We start from the raw sequence: 18,682 nt of genomic DNA on the forward strand, positions 1-18,682 counted from the left end.
CCTGACTGCCCCGGCCGACCCATTGTCTCAGCCTGCTCCTGCCCCACCGAACTCATCTCCGCGTACCTCGACACGGTTCTGTCCCCCTTAGTCCAAGAATCGTTCGGGACACCACCCACGCCCTCCACCTCCTTCATGAATTTCGCTTCCCCGGTCCCCAACGCCTTATCTTCACGATGGACATCCAGTCCCTGTACACCTCCATCCCCCATCACGAAGGACTCAAAGCCCTCCGCTTCTTCCTTTCCAGCCACACCAACCAGTACCCTTCCACTGACACCCTCCTTCGACTGACTGAACTGGTCCTCACCCTGAACAACTTCTCTTTCCAATCCTCCCACTTCCTCCAAACTAAAAGAGTTGCCATGGGCCCCAGCTATGCCTGTCTCTTCGTAGGATATGTGGAACAGTCCATCTTCCGCAACTACACTGGCACCACCCCCCCACCTTTTCCTCCGTTACATCGATGACTGTATCGGCGCTGCCTCATGCTCCCATGAGGAGGTTGAACAGTTCATCAACTTTACCAACACCTTCCATCCCGACCTCAAATTCACCTGGACCATCTCAGACTCCTCCCTCCCCTTCCTAGACCTTTCCATTTCTATCTCGGACGACCGAATCAACACAGACATCTACTATAAACCGACTGACTCCCACAGCTACCTGGACTACACCTCCTCCCACCCTGCCCCCTGTAAAAACGCCATCCCATATTCCCAATTCCTTCGTCTCCGCCGCATCTGCTCCCAGGAGGACCAGTTCCAATACCGTACAGCCCAGATGGCCTCCCTCTTCAAAGACCACAGATTCCCCCCAGACGTGATCGACAATGCCCTCCACCGCATCTCCTCCACTTCCCGCTCCTCCACCCTTGAGCCCCGCCCCCCCAACCGCCACCAGGACAGAACCCCACTGGTTCTCACCTACCACCCCACCAACCACCAACCGGAACCTATCAGCGTTCCGCAAAGACCACTCCCTTCGTGACTCCCTCGTCAGGTTCACACCCCCCACCAACCCAACCTCCACTCCCGGCACCTTCCCCTGCAACCGCAGGAAATGCAAAACTTGCGCCCACACCTCCTCCCTTACCTCTCTCCAAGGCCCCAAGGGATCCTTCCATATCCGCCACAAATTCACCTGCACCTCCACACACATCATCTATTGCATCCGCTGCACCCGATGTGGCCTCCTCTATATTGGGGAGACGGGCCACCTACTTGCGGAACGCTTCTGGGAACACCTCTGGGACGCCCAGACCAACCAACCCAACCACCCCGTGGCTCAACACTTTAACTCCCCCTCCCACTCCACCAAGGACATGCAGGTCCTTGGACTCCTCCATCACCAGAACATAACAACACAACGGTTGGAGGAAGAGCGCCTCATCTTCTGCCTGGGAACCCTCCAACCACAAGGGATGAACTCAGATTTCTCCAGTTTCCTCATTTCCCCTTCCCCCACCTTGTCTCAGTCGATTCCCTCAAACTCAGCACCGCCCTCCTAACCTGCAATTTTCTTCCTGACCTCTCCGCCCCCACCCCACTCCGGCCTATCACCCTCACCTTGACCTCCTTCCACCTATCACATCTCCATCACCCCTCCCCCAAGTCCCTCCTCCCTACCTTTTATCTTAGCCTGCCTGGCACCCTCTCCTCATTCCTGATGAAGGGCTTTTGCCCGAAACGTTGAAGTTCCTGTTCCTTGGATGCTGCCTGACCTGCTGCGCTTTAACCAGCAACACATTTTCAGTTCCAAATTTTTTTAGTCTTAATGATGAAGTGATATAAAGAATTTGCCTTTGGGCAGTAGCTGAATACATGGGGGTGGTTGTTTCTGGTACAGTAGTAAACACAGTGAGATCTTAGATTAGATTAGATTACATAGTGTGGAAACAGGCCCTTCGGCCCAACAAGTCCACACCGACCCGCCGAAGCAAAACCCACCCAGACCCATTCTCCTATATTTACCCCTTTGCCTAACACTATGGGCAATTTAGCATGGGCAGTTCACCTAACCTGCACATTTTTGGACTGTGGGTGGAAACCAGAGCACGCAGAGGAACCCCACACAGACATGGGGAGAATGTGCAAACTCCACACAGTCTGTCACCTGAGGTGGGAATTGAACCCAGGTCTCTGGCACTGTGAGGCAAAAGTGCTAACCACTGTGCCACCCACTTTCTTCTTGGGAAAGAAAGGGTCCTCAAACAGCCCTAAGATTGATAGAAAATCAAAAACTCGAACAAATGCAGTGTCTGTTCAGTCAGGGAAGTGCAGCTGAGGTTAAACTCAGCTTGTGGAATATAGAGCAGCATGGAACACAGACAGCTCGTAGCTTACTCTTTTGGACTTTCACTTTTACATTTAGAGTGCACTGATTTTCACTAGTACAGTTTGACTTTTGTTTCGTATTATTAAAAAATGAAAACGAAAATGCATTTACACACAGCCCTCTCCATACTCTTCTGAAAGTTTTCAGAAATAAGGGTGGTCTCTTGAGTCTTTAGTGAGACAAATGTGGAGTTGGGAGCTTTGAACTGCAGGAGTCACACTGCCTCACCCCCACCCTCCTCTGCAGGAGTCACACTGCCTCACCCCCCACCCTCCTCTGCAGGAGTCACACTGCCTCACCCCCCACCCTCCTCTGCAGGAGTCACACTGCCTCACCCCCACCCTCCAGCTGCTGCTTTTGTTGTTGTTTAGCCTCCCGCCCCCTCCCCTCCCCTAGTAACGGAAGTGGGAGGTAGAGGTACTTCCGGCTGGCCCTCAGACGGTTGGCGGTGCAACCTTGTTGTGAGCGGGCGAGTGTGGAGCATCCCAGCGCGGACTGTGTGTGAGGGAGGGGGGGTGGAGAGAGGGTTTAACCGGGAGAGGAGAGAGCGGCAGAGCTGCCGGGGCGGAGGCCCGAGTGTCCGCACACGGACAGCCCCAGGATGTGCCCGGGGGCCTGGAGACGCTCGCTGTGAAAACTCTGCCCCTTCCAAGGCGAAACTTCCAAGCAGCCGGCCGGCCGGCCCGGGAGAAACCATGAAGAAACAGTTTAATCGGATGCGGCAGCTCGCCAACCAGACTGTGGGAAGGTAAGCGCGGTCACCGGGAACTCCCGGGGTGGGGGGGTGCAGTCATTGCATTAGTTCATTGGGGCGAGGGAGGCAGAGTTGGGTGGGTGTGGTGTCGGAGCGATCGAGTCTGCAACTCATCGGGGAACTCGTGGGAGTCACTGCTTGTAACTTTCCAGACTGGCTTGTTCCAGTGATTTTAAAACAACAACAACCCCCCCCCCCCCACCCCACCCCACCCCCCAACCACCACCACGCGCTCCTGGTGCAAGTTGTATCCAGGCCGCTTGCACCAAGATAGTTTCGGTGCATCAAGTTTCAATCCTCTCTGAAGAACTCACAAAGTTCTCCCCTCCGGCCTGGGGCCAAAGAATGGCCTCAGCACAACTCGCGGGGTTGTCAGTTTTGCTGTTTTCTCAGCGTGACAGATTGTGCTGTGGTTTTATGTAAAGCAGTCTGGTAACGGCCGATCAAGTGCTGGGTGGTTATTACAGTGTCGGCGACTTGCAATGCAAATCAGATATTTAAGTAAAGTAGATGGTTGGCCACTGGTGTAACTCCGCTCTTGCTTTGAGGTGATATGCCTGCTCGTTAAAACGTTACCCAGAGCCAATCAGACGCTGTGCGAGCGCAAAGTTTGGTCAACTCCGAGTTTGGAACGTCCCTAAACAGTGTTGAGGAAGTGACCGCGGAAACTGGGTTTAAGTACAATAATTCACGTGTTGCGGTGCACTTTGTGAGCGATATGGTTGGATATGTACTTTCGATCCTCCGATATTGAAATGACAGGACTTTGGAATCAACATACAGGGCGTCCATTACAGCGCTGACTAAATCCTGAATGGAAGAAGGGATCCACAACAGGACAGTAAACCTTTTTAGCAGCCAACCTCTCTCCGGTCCAGGTTCCTGCTCTGTCTAGGTCTGCTCTCTGATTCCTTGCAGCGACCCAGCCAGATCAGATGCTTCCTGTTTGTCAAAATAGTAATCTGGTTGCCTGACCACCTTTTTAGCTCCGGTTTCCCCCTCATCTTGATTTGCCTTGTGATTTTTTTTTTGTAATCAGCAATTTCCAGTACCACAATTTTTCGAACAGTGCTTATTTCATTCCTATTCGCGATGGAGTGCAGCACATTGCCACTTCTATGGTACGCTACATTACGTCTGTTACTTCGCAGTTTGCAAAACTGAAAAATTAAAATTGAAGTGAAAGTGTAACTTTGTTTTTTGTTAATAAAAATTGTGCGAATTTCGCCATATTTAATCAGCGTCCAGAAAAAGGCAGTAAACGTTGTGAATATGTACACTTAAAGTGCGTATTGAACAGTTGACTCTTGTCAATTGAATCATCACTCGTTATGATATGTTCATGCTATTGGAGGGAGAAATAACCCAGTTGTGTCGGACCTACGTATTGTTAAAAATCTGAAAAGTTGAGGCTGACATTCAAATGTCTTCAGTGTCATAAACATGAGATTATATTGGATCCAATTTGATATGTTTTATTGAAATCTTAAATTGTATTGTTGCTGAGAACTTGTTTACAGCAGTATTTAGTTAGCATGAAATGTCTGTGGAGGAAACAAATCCATGAGAGCAGATCTGCTAACTGTAGCATGGGCTTCTGTGCCAATTTTGCAATTTTAAGTCTCTTGTTTCCCTCAGGGAATTTGTTTCAATTATAACTGTGGGTTGTGTGTTGGCTTGGTAACTTGAGGCAAGGTCTTGTGTTGACTGTCATTATTTTGTCAGGAAGATTGTGACAATTAGTAGCAACATAGCTATACACTTTAACGGTGGCTGCTTTAAGGGAGATGAAATGTACTAAATAGCAGGCTCTAGCAACCTTAATCTGACTGCATATTTGTTCCATAGATAGATGGATGGACTGGTATTTCATCTGTGTCTTGAATAACCTATTAAGGTCTGCCTTTCTGCAATGTACCTGGTTGAGTCTTGGTTACAATGAGACCAAAGCACCCACTTGAGGTCTCAGCAGGTTTGAAAATAGCAAACGGGAAGAAAGGATGAAGACAGAAAGCCGGAGTATGTAGGCCAGTTAGGGAAAATGTTGGGAACAGTTAGTAAAAAGCTTATAACAAGCAACTTAAACTCCCAATTCATTCTGGAAAAATCAGTATGATTTTTGTAAAAGGGAAGTCATGTTTGACTAACTTCTTTAATATTCTTCAAGAAAATAACCAGCAGTGTAGATAAAGGGGAACCTGTGGATGTACAAGACTTAGATTTCCAGAAAGTATTCAAGAAGGTCCCACATCAAAGACTACCTTGCATAATAAGAAATCATATGATAGGGGAAAACATGTTAGCATTGTTGAAAGATTGGTTCAGTAAAAGGAAACAGTAGGAATGTGTGGATGATTTTCATTGTGGCAAGGTATGACAAGTGGAGTGCAATAGGGAATGGTGCAGGGCCCTCAGCTATTGACAATTTATCTCTGACTTAAGTGAAGGGTCCAAATATATAACCGCTACATTTGCTGATGACATAAAGGCAGGATTGTAAGCTGTGATGAGGACGTAAGGAGTCTGCAAAGGGATATATACAAATTAAATAAGTTGGGGAAAAATGACAGATGGAGTGTAATTTAGGCAACTATGAACTTGTCCACAATGGCAGAAAGAAGAGAACAGCAGCATATTGTAGAGTCATACAGCACGGAAACAGGCCATTCGGTCTCACCAGTCCATGCCGACCATAATCCCAAACAAAACTAGTCCCAGCTGCCTGCATTGGCCCATATCCCTCCAAACATTTCTTACTCATGTACTTATCTAAATGTCTGTGAAGTGTTGTAACTGAACCACTTGCTCTGGAAGTTCATTCCACACGCAAACTTGTCTCTGTAAGATTATTTAAATAGAGATGTGGGACCTTTAACATTAAATGGTCTTCTGTTTAAGACCGAGATAAGGAGAAATCTTCTCTTTGAGGGTCATGAGCGTTTGGAATTATCTTCTCTAGTGAGGTCCATGAATATTTTTAAAGCAAAAGTAGATATATTCTTGACTAGCAAGAGGGACAAAGGTAGTCAGAGAGTATACAAGAATATGCAAATTGTAACAACAGTGATCGTCTCGCAGAATTGAATTACAAAATTGCCTATCCCTACTTCTCAGCAACGTACGATCGACAGAACTAAGAGACTATACACCTGATGACTCAGCTGAAAGATTTCAGTCTTGCTCCATACAGTTGTGAATGGTAATGAAAATTGAGATATTTGTGGAGCTTCCTTCACTGGTTAATTATTTCAGTGAAAGAAGAACCCAATATATCATTGCACAAGCCAAGGCTGATATATTGCTGCCATCTTCAGCTGGAGGCATTGAATATGATTCTGCTTCCTTCTCAGTTCCAGCAGCTCAGATACCAGTATTCAGTTTCTTTCAACTCTCCACAAGATAACAAGGGACTGAAGGTGCTGGTTTCTACAAAGACTATGGGCCCTGATGACTTCCTAACAGTACTGCTGCAGTTTTGCATTCTAGGACTAGTCTCACCCCGGTCAAACTGTTTGAGAACAGCAGCAATTATGGAATCAAGCAGCTGCTTTTCAATTTTGAGCAGCATTTACCCTCATGCTCCTGAATCGTTGGCTACCTAATGCTAACTGGGGAAGGCAGATCAAAGGCCTTTTCCTTAGGATAGTTCCTGTTGCTGTTATCAATAGATCCAGGTAGCAGACTGTTGGGAAAGTAGTTTAATCTGACTGCCTGTCTCTCTTCTGTGGTTACGTTTGTGTCTAAGTGTCCATGGAGAGAGAGCACATGATGTTTGCTGGCTTGAGGCTTTCCGAGTGTTGGAGTCTAGTGTGCCATACCACTATTGGAAATCACATCTTTAAATTTTTACTGTGGTTAAAGGTGCTTCTTTCACATGAGGATCTTAATTTGTTATTGATGCCAAAAGAACATAATACTGACATTTACCTGACAATGTGCAAAACTTATCCAAGAATGTCTTGCTCATGAGCAGGACAATTCCAATCCAGACATTTCTACTCTTATCAGGGAGGTAAAAACAATGACTGCAGATGCTGGAAACCAGATTCTGGGTTAGTGGTGCTGGAAGAGCACAGCAGTTCAGGCAGCATCCAAGGAGCAGTGAAATCGACGTTTCGGGCAAAAGCCCTTCATCAGGAATAAAGGCAGAGAGCCTGAAGCGTGGAGAGATAAGCTAGAGGAGGGTGGGGGTGGGGAGAAATTAGCATAGAGTACAATAGGTGTGTGGGGGAGGAGATGAAGGTGATAGGTCAGGGAGGATAGGGTCGAGTGGATAGGTGGAAAAGGAGATAGGCAGATAGGACAAGTCCGGACAAGTCATGGGGACAGTGCTGAGCTGGAAGTTTGGAACTAGGGTGAGGTGGGGGAAGTCTATTCTATCAGTCTACTCATGATCATCAGCAACGTGATGGACGATGTTTTTGACAACACTGTCATGTAGCACTTACTCAGATATGACTTGCTACTTGATAGTTGGTTTGGACTATGTCTGAGTCACTCAGTTCCTGACCTGTTTACACCCTTGATCCAAACGTGGCCAAATGGTTGAACGCAAAAGGTGAGGCAAGAGTCATTGCTCTTGATGTCAAGGCAGCATTTAACACAGTGTGGTAGCAAAGAACTCTTTAAAAAAATGTTAAGATGAATGAGATTTGAGGAAACTCTTATTTGGTTGGAGTCATACTTAGCACAAAGGGAGATGGTTATGGGTTGTTGAGGATAATGACCTCAGTTCTAAGACATTGTAATGGGAATTCCTCAGAGTAGTGCCCTGGGCCCAAGCATCTTCATCAATGTCTTCCCTCTGTGACACCTTAACTGAGAAAAGTATGCTGATAATGTATCTTGGTGTTTCACGGCCATTACAATGTGTCTAATCTCAATTGGACCACAAGATGGCCAAGGTGCCTGACTACCACACTGGACAAAAACAATTTGCACCAGTTTGTTATAAACAGAAAATAATATATTTAATCCTTTCTTTTTGATAAAGTTACTAATTTGTCCTCATGCAACATAAACTGTCACCCTTTCAAACTCAGAATGCATACAAGCACATTCATGATGCAAACAGAAAAAAGATGGTTCAACACAGATTATGGGCAGAAGAATATCATCTGGGAGATCAAAAGTCAAGATCGCAAGAATGTCTCTGGCAGTTTGTCCGTAAAGCAATGTCATTGTTCACCTGGTCCAGTGGACCAATTGTTAGAACTATTTCTTTGAATCTTTATTTCTTTATTTTCTCTCACATTTGCTGTGCGTTCTGCAACTTTCAAAGGTTTGACTCCATTCTTAGTCGCAGTATGCAGACTGGACTCGAGGGGCAGAATGGCCTAACTTCCACTCGCAGGCCTTTACTTCTACACCTATGTCTTATGATCTTAGTGTCTTATTTGCAAGTCTGCTGTACTTTCTGTCCAGGAAGTATTGCTTTTATTGAGGTAACAACTTCACATCTAACAAATGGCATGGGCTACCATCGTCAGTTTTCCCTATTTGAGTGGAGGCAATGAGTATTTTTGTATTGGACTCTTCAACCACATGAACATATACAGCTAGATCTGATGTTGCCTTAATTTTGATATTCATACACATTTGCCAGTAAGAGTCACTGGAATTACAAATTGACATTTGTTAAATTCCCAGGCCCAGCATGTCAATTCATTTGCGTCACCTCTTTTATGTTTCCAGTCAGCAAGCACAGCATAAAGTGGGATTGGCCAGATTTTCAGCTTTGTGTTACTGCCCTTATCTTTTAGTTAGATCAGTAGGGAAGAAAGTCATGACATAGATTAAATTGTAATATGCTATTGCACTGTCAGTACACTTGTACAAAAGCATTCTAAATTGCCCCAGAATATTTGATCAGATTTTGTTTTTTTTTCTGTTGCTCCGCTAGTTCAAAGATGACAAACCATTCATATCTTGGTTTACTGACAATCTTTTATTAGTTTAGAAATTATGGCACTTGACAGTGTTTATGGAGTGCTGGCTCTACCATCAGCATGACATTGTACACCACATTTTAAATAATTTATTTCACTCTGCTGAAGATAAATGGACTGGATTACTATCTGCTCATCAGTGCATGATCTCACTTAACGACTGAACAATGTAAATTTTATAGGTGTGGCAGTTAAATGCAAAATGTATGTAATGATCATAAGTTGTCACGTGTAATCAAAGCAAATATTTCTACATTTCTGAAATGTATGTAAAACCACTTTTTGTCTGAGAGGCTGAGATGGGTTAATTCTTGGGCACTCTGCTGCATACCCATTCAGCAACAGTGAAACATTGCATAACTATGACCCAGAAGGGGGGCATTTGCTCCATCAAGTCAATGTAGGCTTTCTGGAGAGCTATTTAATCAATCGCATTCCTCAGTCCATCACATAAACCAGCCTTCCATCCATATCTCCTGCTGCCTCAGGAAAGCAACCAACATAATCACAAACCCCCTCCCATTCCAGTTATACTTTCTTTCACCATCTTCCATTGGGCAGAAGACAAAAGTTTAAATACATGTCCAAACAGATTCAAGAACCACTTCTTCCCCACTGTTATCAGACTTTTGAACAGACCTCTCAATTGTTATTATTGATCTTTCTCTCTGTATGTAAAAAGGGTAACTAGGGAGAGAATAGGGCCCCTCAGAGATCAGCAAGGCGGCCTTTGTGTGGAGCCACAGAAAATGGGAGAGCTACTAAATGAATATTTTGCGTCAGTATTTACTGTGGAAAGGATATGGAAGATATAGACTGTAGGGAAATAGATGGTGACATCTTGCAAAATTTCCAGATTACAGAGGAGGAAGTGCTGGATGTCTTGAAACACGTAAAAGTGGATGAATCCCCAGGACCTGATCAGGTGTACCCAAGAGCTCTATGGGAAGCTAGGGAAGTGATTGCTGGGCCTCTTGCTGAGATATTTGTATCATCGATAGTCACAGGTGAGGTGCCGGAAGACTGGAGGTTGGCAAACGTGGTGCCACTGTTTAAGAAGGGCAGTAAAGACAAGCCAGGGAACTATAGACCAGTGAATCTGACCTCAGTGGTGGGCAAGTTGTTGCAGGGAATCCTGAGGGACAGGATGTACATGTATTTGGAAAGGCAAGGACTGATTCAGAATAGTCAACATGGCTTTGTGCGTGGGAAATCATGTCTCATAAACTTGATTGAATTTTTTGAAGAAGTAACAAAGAGGATTGATGAGGGCAGAGCAGTAGATGTGATCTATATGGACTTCAGTAAGCTGCTCGACAAGGTTCCCCATGGGAGACTGATTAGCAAGGTTAGATCTCATGGAATACACGGAGAACTAGCCATTTGGTTACAGAACTGGCTCAAAGGTAGAAGACAGAGGGTGGTGGTGGAGGGTTGTTTTTCACACTAGAGGCCTGTGACCAGTGGAGTGCCACAAGGATCGGTGCTGGGCCTTCTACCTTTTGTCATTTACATAAATGATTTGTTTGCGAGCATAAGAGGTACAGTTAGTAAGTTTGCAGATGACACCAAAATTGGAGGTGTAGTGGATAGTGAAGAGGGTTACCTCAGATTACAACAGGATCTGGACCAGATGGGCCAATGGGCAGATGAAGTTTAATTCCGATAAATGCGAGGTGCTACATTTTGGGAAAGCAAATCTTAGTAGGACTTATACACTTAATGGTAAGGTCCTAGGGAGTGTTGCTGAACAAAGAGATCTTGGAATGCAGGTTTGTAGCTCCTTGAAAATGGAGTCACAGGTAGATAGGATAGTGAAGAAGGCGTTTGGTATGCTTTCCTTTATTGGTCAGAGTATTGAGTACAGGAGTTGGAATGTCATGTTGCAGCTGGACAGGACATTGGTCAGGCCACTGTTGGAATATTTCGTGCAATTCTGGTCCTCTTCCTATCGGAAAGATGTTGTGAAACTTGAAAGGGTTCAGAAAAGATTTATAAGGATGTTGCCAGGGTTGGAGGATCTGAGCTACAGGGAGAGGCTGAACAGGCTGGGTCTGTTTTCCTGAAGTGTCAGAGGCTGAGGGGTGACCTTATAGAGGTTTACAAAATTATGAGGGACATGGATAGGATAAATAGACAAAGTCTTTTCCCTGGGATCGGGGAGTCCAGAACTAGAATGCATAGGTTTAGGGTGAGAGGGGAAAGATATAAAAGAGACCTAAGGGGCAACATTTTCACACAGAGGGTGGTACGTGTATGGAATGATCTCCCAGAGAATGTGGTGGAGGCTGGTACCATTGCAACATTTAAGAGGCATTTGGATGGGTATATGAATAGAAAGGGTTTGGAGGGATATGAGCCAGGTGCTGGCAGGTGGGACAAGATTGCGTTGGGATATCTGATCGGCATGGACAGGTTGGACCGAAGGGTCTGTTTCCATGATGTACATCTCTATGACTATGTTTTCTGTAGCTGTAACATTGTATTCTGCACTCTGTTCTGCAACCTGATACTTTATATGCTACGATCTGTCTGTAGAAAACAACACTTTTCACTGTACCTTGATACATTGACAACAATAAATCAAATCAAAAGTAGACTTTTAATTCTTTTAAATGTTCATTGAATTTCCTTTGAAGTAATTGTCTCTTCTAAAGGCCGTGAGTCCAGAGTCATTACCATTTCCTGGGTCAAAGGGTTCTACCTCTCATTTACGCTGTATTTTTTGCCTCCGACCTTAAAGCTGTATTCCCTTGAACTTCCACCATCACCTCACAGAGTCAGCTTTTCCTCCTGTGCCTTTCTTAATCCTGTCATAAAATTGTAAATCTATGTTGAATCTCTCCTCGATGTTCTTTACATCTGTACATTGAAGGATGAGTATGAATCTGAAAGCTGTACTCACAAGACAGGCATTTCGGAATTTCCCTGGTCATTGTCTATATAAGTGTTTATCCTTGCGTACATTTGTGGCTCTTTTGCTGATTTTAACCCTGCTGTCACGTGAAACTTAAATTTATGACTTTATTAGCTCTGATTTGATTTCTAGAGAGGAGAGTGTTGGTGAACTTCTTCCTTCTCCATAAAATTCAAATCTGATTTTCAGGAAAAATACGTCGACACCACCTTAAGAAAGATGTTTCGGCCTTATATGATGAGTTCAGTGTAGATTTATCAGAGTGATATCTAAATTCCAAGAGTTAAATTGAAAAAAAACAGAACAAGAGATCAGTCTAAGGATGTGGGATGGGTCATTTAGGACTGAGGTGAGCAGTTTCTTTACCCAGAGAATGGTGAACCTGCAGTATTCTTTGCCACAGAAAACATTTGAGGCCAGAATATTTTCATGTTTTTATGATTGAGTTACATGTAGGTCTTAGGACTAAAATGATGAAAGGGAATGGAGAGAGAGCAGGAACAGGATACTGTGTTGGAAGGTTTGCCATGATCATATTGCGTGATAGAGCAGGGTTGAAGGGCTGAATAGCCTACTGCTACTACGTCTATGTTTGTTTGACAGATTACACAGATATTTAGGGGAATGGGATGGAGTAAATTACAAGTTTTATGTTGATTTGGGACCTAAGACTCTAATAATCTAAAAATTAGAGCCAGAACTTTCAGGAGTCAATTTAGAATATTGTTCCATATTACAGATGGAAAATCTTTGCATTTTCTACATTCCTGAATTCTGTTCTTTGAAGTTTTCCCAACTTGAGCCACCCTCCCTTCGTAGTGCTTTTTCTTCGGCAAAGTCTGATTCTCCTATTTGTGTGGATTTCACCCTATATTACAATACACACATGAGTTGAATTGACGTTGAAATGTTGAGGTCTGTGTGATGATTAATGCTAATGCATTGGTTCCCAGTCTTGATGGTAAGAAAAGTAAAAAAGGGAAAAAATAATATTTTTTTGTGACCTAAAGTTAAATTATTTCACACATTTTGAAACAGACCAGAAGTTACAGCAGTTAGTGCTGTATCATCTGTGACTAATTTTGTTCAGCAAAGGTATTTGGGGGGGGGGGTAAAAATGAGTATTTGGAGTTAGGTTGCAGATTAGCCATGCTCTCATGAGTAACTGGCTTGAGCCAACTGACTGGCGTCTGTTCCTGTCCTAACCGTATCCCAAACTATACCATTTAATTCACCACCACCCCTGCTCGAGCTCACTTACACTGGCTTCTTGTTTCAGTGTAGCTGCTGTTTAAAAAGATTTCACCGTTGTTTTCATATCTCTCTGTTGTCTTACCTCTCCCTGACGCAGTAACCACCTTCTGCACTACAATTCTGTCAGATTTCTCATATATGTCTGGCATCTTGTGCATTCCCTGATTTTGATTATACTATTGACAGTTGCATTTTCAACCACCTAGGCCCCAAGCTTTGCAATTCCCTCTGTAAACTGCTCCTCCTTTTAATGCATGCATTACATGCTGCTTTGGCCAGCTTTTTGCTTTCCTATCTTAATATCTCCTTCTATGAACCACAACTTGCTAGTTGACACTCGAGTGTTTGGGATGTTTTACTATGATAAAGGTGCTTCATAAACAAGTTGTTGATCTTGATCCCTTGGGCAACTGATGCTTTGTCCACAAAGGAACACTGAGCTTATGAACCAGATGAAGGTTCAGGGTTATAGAGGGAATTGACTACCTTTTTTGGTTCTGGTTGCTGATTGAAATGTTTAATATTACTATTTTGATGTACGTTAAAAGTTTACAATATGTGACAGCATCTAATTTGTTTTCTTTATGCCATCCCCCAACAGGAAGGTGCACACCCTGCCTGGAACATCAGTCAGAAATGTAACCTGTTTAATATGTTGCTTGGACAGTTCCATTTTCCTCTTGTACCTATATTCCTTGCAAGAAATTAGTTTGCTTGAGGGCGAAGGAACTGCTGAAATTTCAGGTGGGCCAATTTTGTCCATAAGATGATGTGGCCTCTTGGTAGACTTGATAGCACTGTGAGAAGTAAGAGCACTCTAGATCAATCATTTCACTTGAGCACGTAATCTGAGTCAGGGCTGGATCCCTATCAGAGTTTTGAATTCTGAGGCAGCGATGGTTGTCTTGGGAGTTCTGACTGAGTTAGAAAAACTGTGCTTCACCTGGAACAGACCCCTTGCCTCTCAAATTCTACCCAACCCTGCTCCCTCCGATCTCACTGAGGGGTTGGAGCAATTTTCCAGCCTGAAAATGGTGTCATATTTTGAACAAAGATTGGGAAGCACTGATTTAGGTTGATGTTCCAAGAAAGTATTGCAGGAATGCTGTACTGTTGAAGGTAAAGGGTTTTCTCATTAGATGCAGTTCGAGAATTTATTCTTTCACGTGTGATGTTTGACCACTATCCGGCCTGCCTATTGCTGCAAATCAGATTCTTTGTGTGAAATACTTTGAGACGTTGCAATGTGATAATTTCCTTTTTAAATGTTTTATGTGCATTTGGGCAACTGATTCCCATTTTAAAATTGATAAGTTTCACAGAGACACCTACTTTATTGCATTGAGCCTCCCAAAAAATAAATCTTTGTTTTCTTTTCATAATCATTGGGGCAATTTTTCCTTAATGGCTAGTAATTAAATCCGAGTATCACTTTTTGCTATTATTTGTTTGAGTAAAGTTCTGAGTTAGATCCCTTGCTGTCTAATGTGTCAATATGAAATTTGCAAAAATAAGCAAACAAGAAATGTCATTTAGCTGAAGTAATTTGCCTTGCTGAAAGAGACAGGAGAAGGCAATCTGTTCGAATGTTCCCAAATTATCTTAGATTCCTGTTTGGATTAATAAATGCTTTCAGATGTATAGCTGTGAAATTCCCTTCCTTGATGTTTCCAATTTTCTCTCCTCATTTTATCATGCTCCTGAAAATCTGCCTCTCTGACCAAATTATTGATCAGCTGTCCAAAGATTTCCATATGGGTAAATGTCAAACTTTTGCTTTTGCTTTTGCTTTTCTTAGTAGGAAGTGCCCTGGGATGTTGTACTACATCAAAGGTACTCTAAAGATGTATAATAGAAGGAGGATGGTGGTATCCAAACTTCATGGTATGATTCCTCCTCAATTGACATTGAGTCAACAAGATGAACAGCAAAGAAACAGACACTTCAGTCCAACTCACCCATGTCAACCAAATATCCTAAATTCATCTAGTCCCATTTACTGGCATTTAGCCCATATCCCTCTAAACCCTTCCTATTCATGTGCCCATCCAGTTGCCTTTTAAATGTTGTAATTGTACCAGCCTCCACCACTTCCTCTGACAGCTCATTCTACACACGCAGCAGCCTCTGCGTGAAAAATGTTTCCCCTTTGATATCCTTCCCCTCTCATCTTAAACCTATGCTGTCTAATTTTGGACTCCCCTACCCAACAGAAAGACCATGGCTATTTACCATCTCCATGCCCCTCATGATTTTATAATCCTCAGCCTCTGATGCACCAGAGTAAATAACCCCAGCCTATTCGGCCTCTCCCTACTGCTCAAACCCTCCAATCCTGTCAACATCCTGGTAAACCTTTTCTGAGCCCTCAAGTTTAACAACATCTTTTATACAAAATAATTAGGTATACACTTGATTTAAGAGAGAAAGTTGTGCATTGTATATCTTTTTATTCAACTTGTGCAGAAATGTTATGACACATGTCTGGGGCATGGGCAGCTGGAACCCAAACCTTCTGAGCCAGAGGTAGGGACAGTAGGGACAATACCACAATGTCACAAGAGCCCTTCTAGAGTTGTACGACATGGAAACAGACCTTTGATCTAACTCGCACGCTGACCAGATATCCTAAATTAATCTAGTCGCATTTGTCAGTATTTAGCCCATATCCCTCTTAAACCCTTTCTGGTCCTATACCCGTCCAGATGCCTTTTTAAATGTTGCAATTGTATTAGCCTCCACCACGTCCTCTCGTACTCATTCCATACACTCATCACCCTCGGTACGGAAAAATTGCCCTTTAGATCCCTTTTAAATCTGTCCCCTTTTGGCTTAAACCATCTGCTCACTTGTTTTGGATTCCGCTACCCCAGGAAAAACCCTTTAGCTATTCACCCTATCCATGCTGCTCATGATTTTGTAAACTTCTGTAAGTATAAAATGTACCAGCCTTCAATGCTCCAGTGAAAATAGCCCAAGTCTATTCAGCCTCTCCATATAGCTCCAACTCTGGCAACACCTTTGTAAGTCTTTTCTGAACCTTGTAAGTTTCACAACATCCTTCCTATAGCAGGGAGACCAGAATGGCACACAGTATTCCAAAAATGGCCTACCGAATATCCTGTATAGCTGCAGCATGACCTCCTAGCTCCTATACTCAGTGCTGATCAATAAAGTGTTTTGCGTTGTAGACTGATTTCTGTGCATGAATGCCTGACCTTGGCTGAGGTAATGTAGCATTGTTCAAAGCGAAAAACCACCTTCAGATGCAATCTCAAGATGGGGGATGTTGTCTTCCCCTGCAGTAAAAGACAAGTATATTCCTTAAAGCTTTCAAAAGCCTGCAAATGATCATGTGTTGGCATAGGGTTGGGAAAAATGAACCAGTAACTCGGTTCACTCCTGTCAGTGGTCTACTAGCTCTACACTGTGGAGCTGGTTCATCAGTAAAAGATGATCCTTGACTTAGGATAATAATCTTCAGTCTATTCCATTTGCTTCCCTTGTTGTTCCTTGCTACCATTTTGATCTTTTCAATTTGATATTTTCTGCAATTTGATCACAATTCTTTTTGCTTTATTAATTAATCTTGAACCTCACTCCATCCTTGTTACGAAAATCAGATCTGTCATTATTTTGATCAAATGTTAGCGGAGACTTTTCAATCGGATATCCCTCCCTGTTGGGTGTTCTAGTATTGATAAGAAGTGTCTCCTATCCCTCCTGATGTCTTTACTGATTGTGGCCTGTGAATTACGCAGGAAGTTACAAAGCCGAGGAAACCATTCTGCTACCTGGAAATGCAGAGTGCTAAGACGATTTGCACTTTTGTAACACTTAGCATCTAATGTAGTTCTTAGCATCTTTCTGTCTGTTTTGATCATATTTTATTTCTTCTATTAGTGTTGCCTTTAAAGGGACATTAGTGATTATTCTGGTTTGGCAATAAAGCAATACATGTCATTGACATTGGTTTATCAAAACAGGCATACGACAGAATGGGTTCCTGCAGTCAAGCACGTACTAACTCAGCCTGGTGTCCAAGTGTGGATCCTGCTCTTTTCATCCAAAACAGCTACAGAGAGTTGAGACATTTGTGTCAATAGTAACACTGATTAAACTAGGAGGGAGAGGATGCTGTGTCATAGGTCCTGCGAGAAAATTGGAATTTGTTTTAAATGAATCAAATCTTTCTCAAATTTCTAATTACTTCATGTGAAGTTGTGAAGTATTCTGACTTTTTAAAAAAATGCCCCTGTAGCTAAAGTCTCTCCGAGCATTTAATGGTTTGAAATTCATTAAGATGTGTTTGGTCTTATCTGTTTTTGTGAAGTTTTCCCACATTTTCAGTAAATATACAGTACATTTCTGTGTTCCAGTTGAATCTCCCATTGCAGGAATCTCTAATTACTGTGCAGCAACAACCTTTGTACCTGGTGGAATATTAATTTGGTTATTACTTTGGCTTCCTAAATGAATGCAGTTCTGTAATTTGTGGGCCACTATCTGCATTACGTTTAAATTCTGTTGAATATGATGCACCTGTTAACTTCTAATAAGATCAACTTCATTGTTGTAGAAGGAGATTAGTTTACCACTCAATAAAATGCTGCATACTTGCCTGGAAGATATTCAAATTATTTCTGGCTTCTAAAATTCCATCTATGGCAACTTCCTGAGTGCAAGAATCCCTTTGCTTATTTTGTACTGAGCAAATTTGAAATCATCTGTTGGGAAAAGGAACAATTTGTTTTTATCACCCAGTGTTGAAGTCAGTACTCTCAGCTTAAATGCAGTTTAGTTTAGATGTAATGTTCTTGCTAATCTGTTCCAGCAAATGTCTGTAGCCAGGTACGGTATGAATTAAATGCAGAATGTTGCCTGTATACTGCTGAACACTTCATTATCAAGTTTAGCACCAGTTTATTTCTTCTGCAATGCAATAACATTATATTGTAGAATTTCAAATGAGCATTTTGTTCTGCACTGTCTCTCTCTTTCAGGATTTCACCGAGTTTTCCTCTGGCCTCTTAAATGAGTGTGACAAATTTTTTAGTTCTCTATAGTCTTATTCCCTCAGGCTGAAGTTATGTTAGAAAGCACCCATACACTGGAGTACTTAACATTCTGACTGGCTTGCTGCCCAACATTGGGATCCCAATCTGCTAAAGTGTTCAATTTATAACGGTAAGATTCGATGCCCTAGGCATTTGTGTGTACAACTACGCCTCCTCCTCTCCCCTGCCGCCAAAATCTTAAGTCTGTAACATTGTCCAGCCCTGCAACTTTGAGAACTTTGCATTTCCTCAAACATCATTGATTTTCCTTTGCCCCTCATAGTCATGTAATTGATTGTCCAGGCCTTGAGCTGCTCCCCACGCTTCCACCCCCCCCCCCCCCCCCCCCCCCAAAACCTCTGTCTCACCAGCCCTCTGTCTGACTTGGACTCTCCAGTATCTGCAGGCCTCATTA

At 43.2% G+C, this 18,682-nt stretch overlaps 1 protein-coding gene across 6 annotated transcripts in view; it reads left to right on the top strand.

Annotated features, from left to right (window-relative positions):
* Window positions 1-2,748: 2,748 nt before the first annotated feature.
* LOC132825461 (rho GTPase-activating protein 17-like) overlaps window positions 2,749-18,682 on the top strand; it is a 119,921-nt gene continuing 103,987 nt past the window's right edge. For 3 of the 6 annotated variants that reach the window (XM_060840759.1, XM_060840758.1, XM_060840761.1), the window contains exon 1: window positions 2,772-3,085. In XM_060840759.1, the coding sequence (XP_060696742.1) occupies window positions 3,033-3,085 (53 nt within the window). In that variant the 5' untranslated portion in view covers window positions 2,772-3,032. Of the gene's footprint in view, window positions 3,086-18,682 lie in introns of all 6 variants that reach the window. The other 3 variants (XM_060840763.1, XM_060840760.1, XM_060840762.1) reach the window with 3 other exon arrangements.

Source organism: Hemiscyllium ocellatum, chromosome 20 (genome assembly GCF_020745735.1).
Source record: "Hemiscyllium ocellatum isolate sHemOce1 chromosome 20, sHemOce1.pat.X.cur, whole genome shotgun sequence".
Classification (NCBI taxonomy): Eukaryota; Metazoa; Chordata; class Chondrichthyes; order Orectolobiformes; family Hemiscylliidae; genus Hemiscyllium; species Hemiscyllium ocellatum.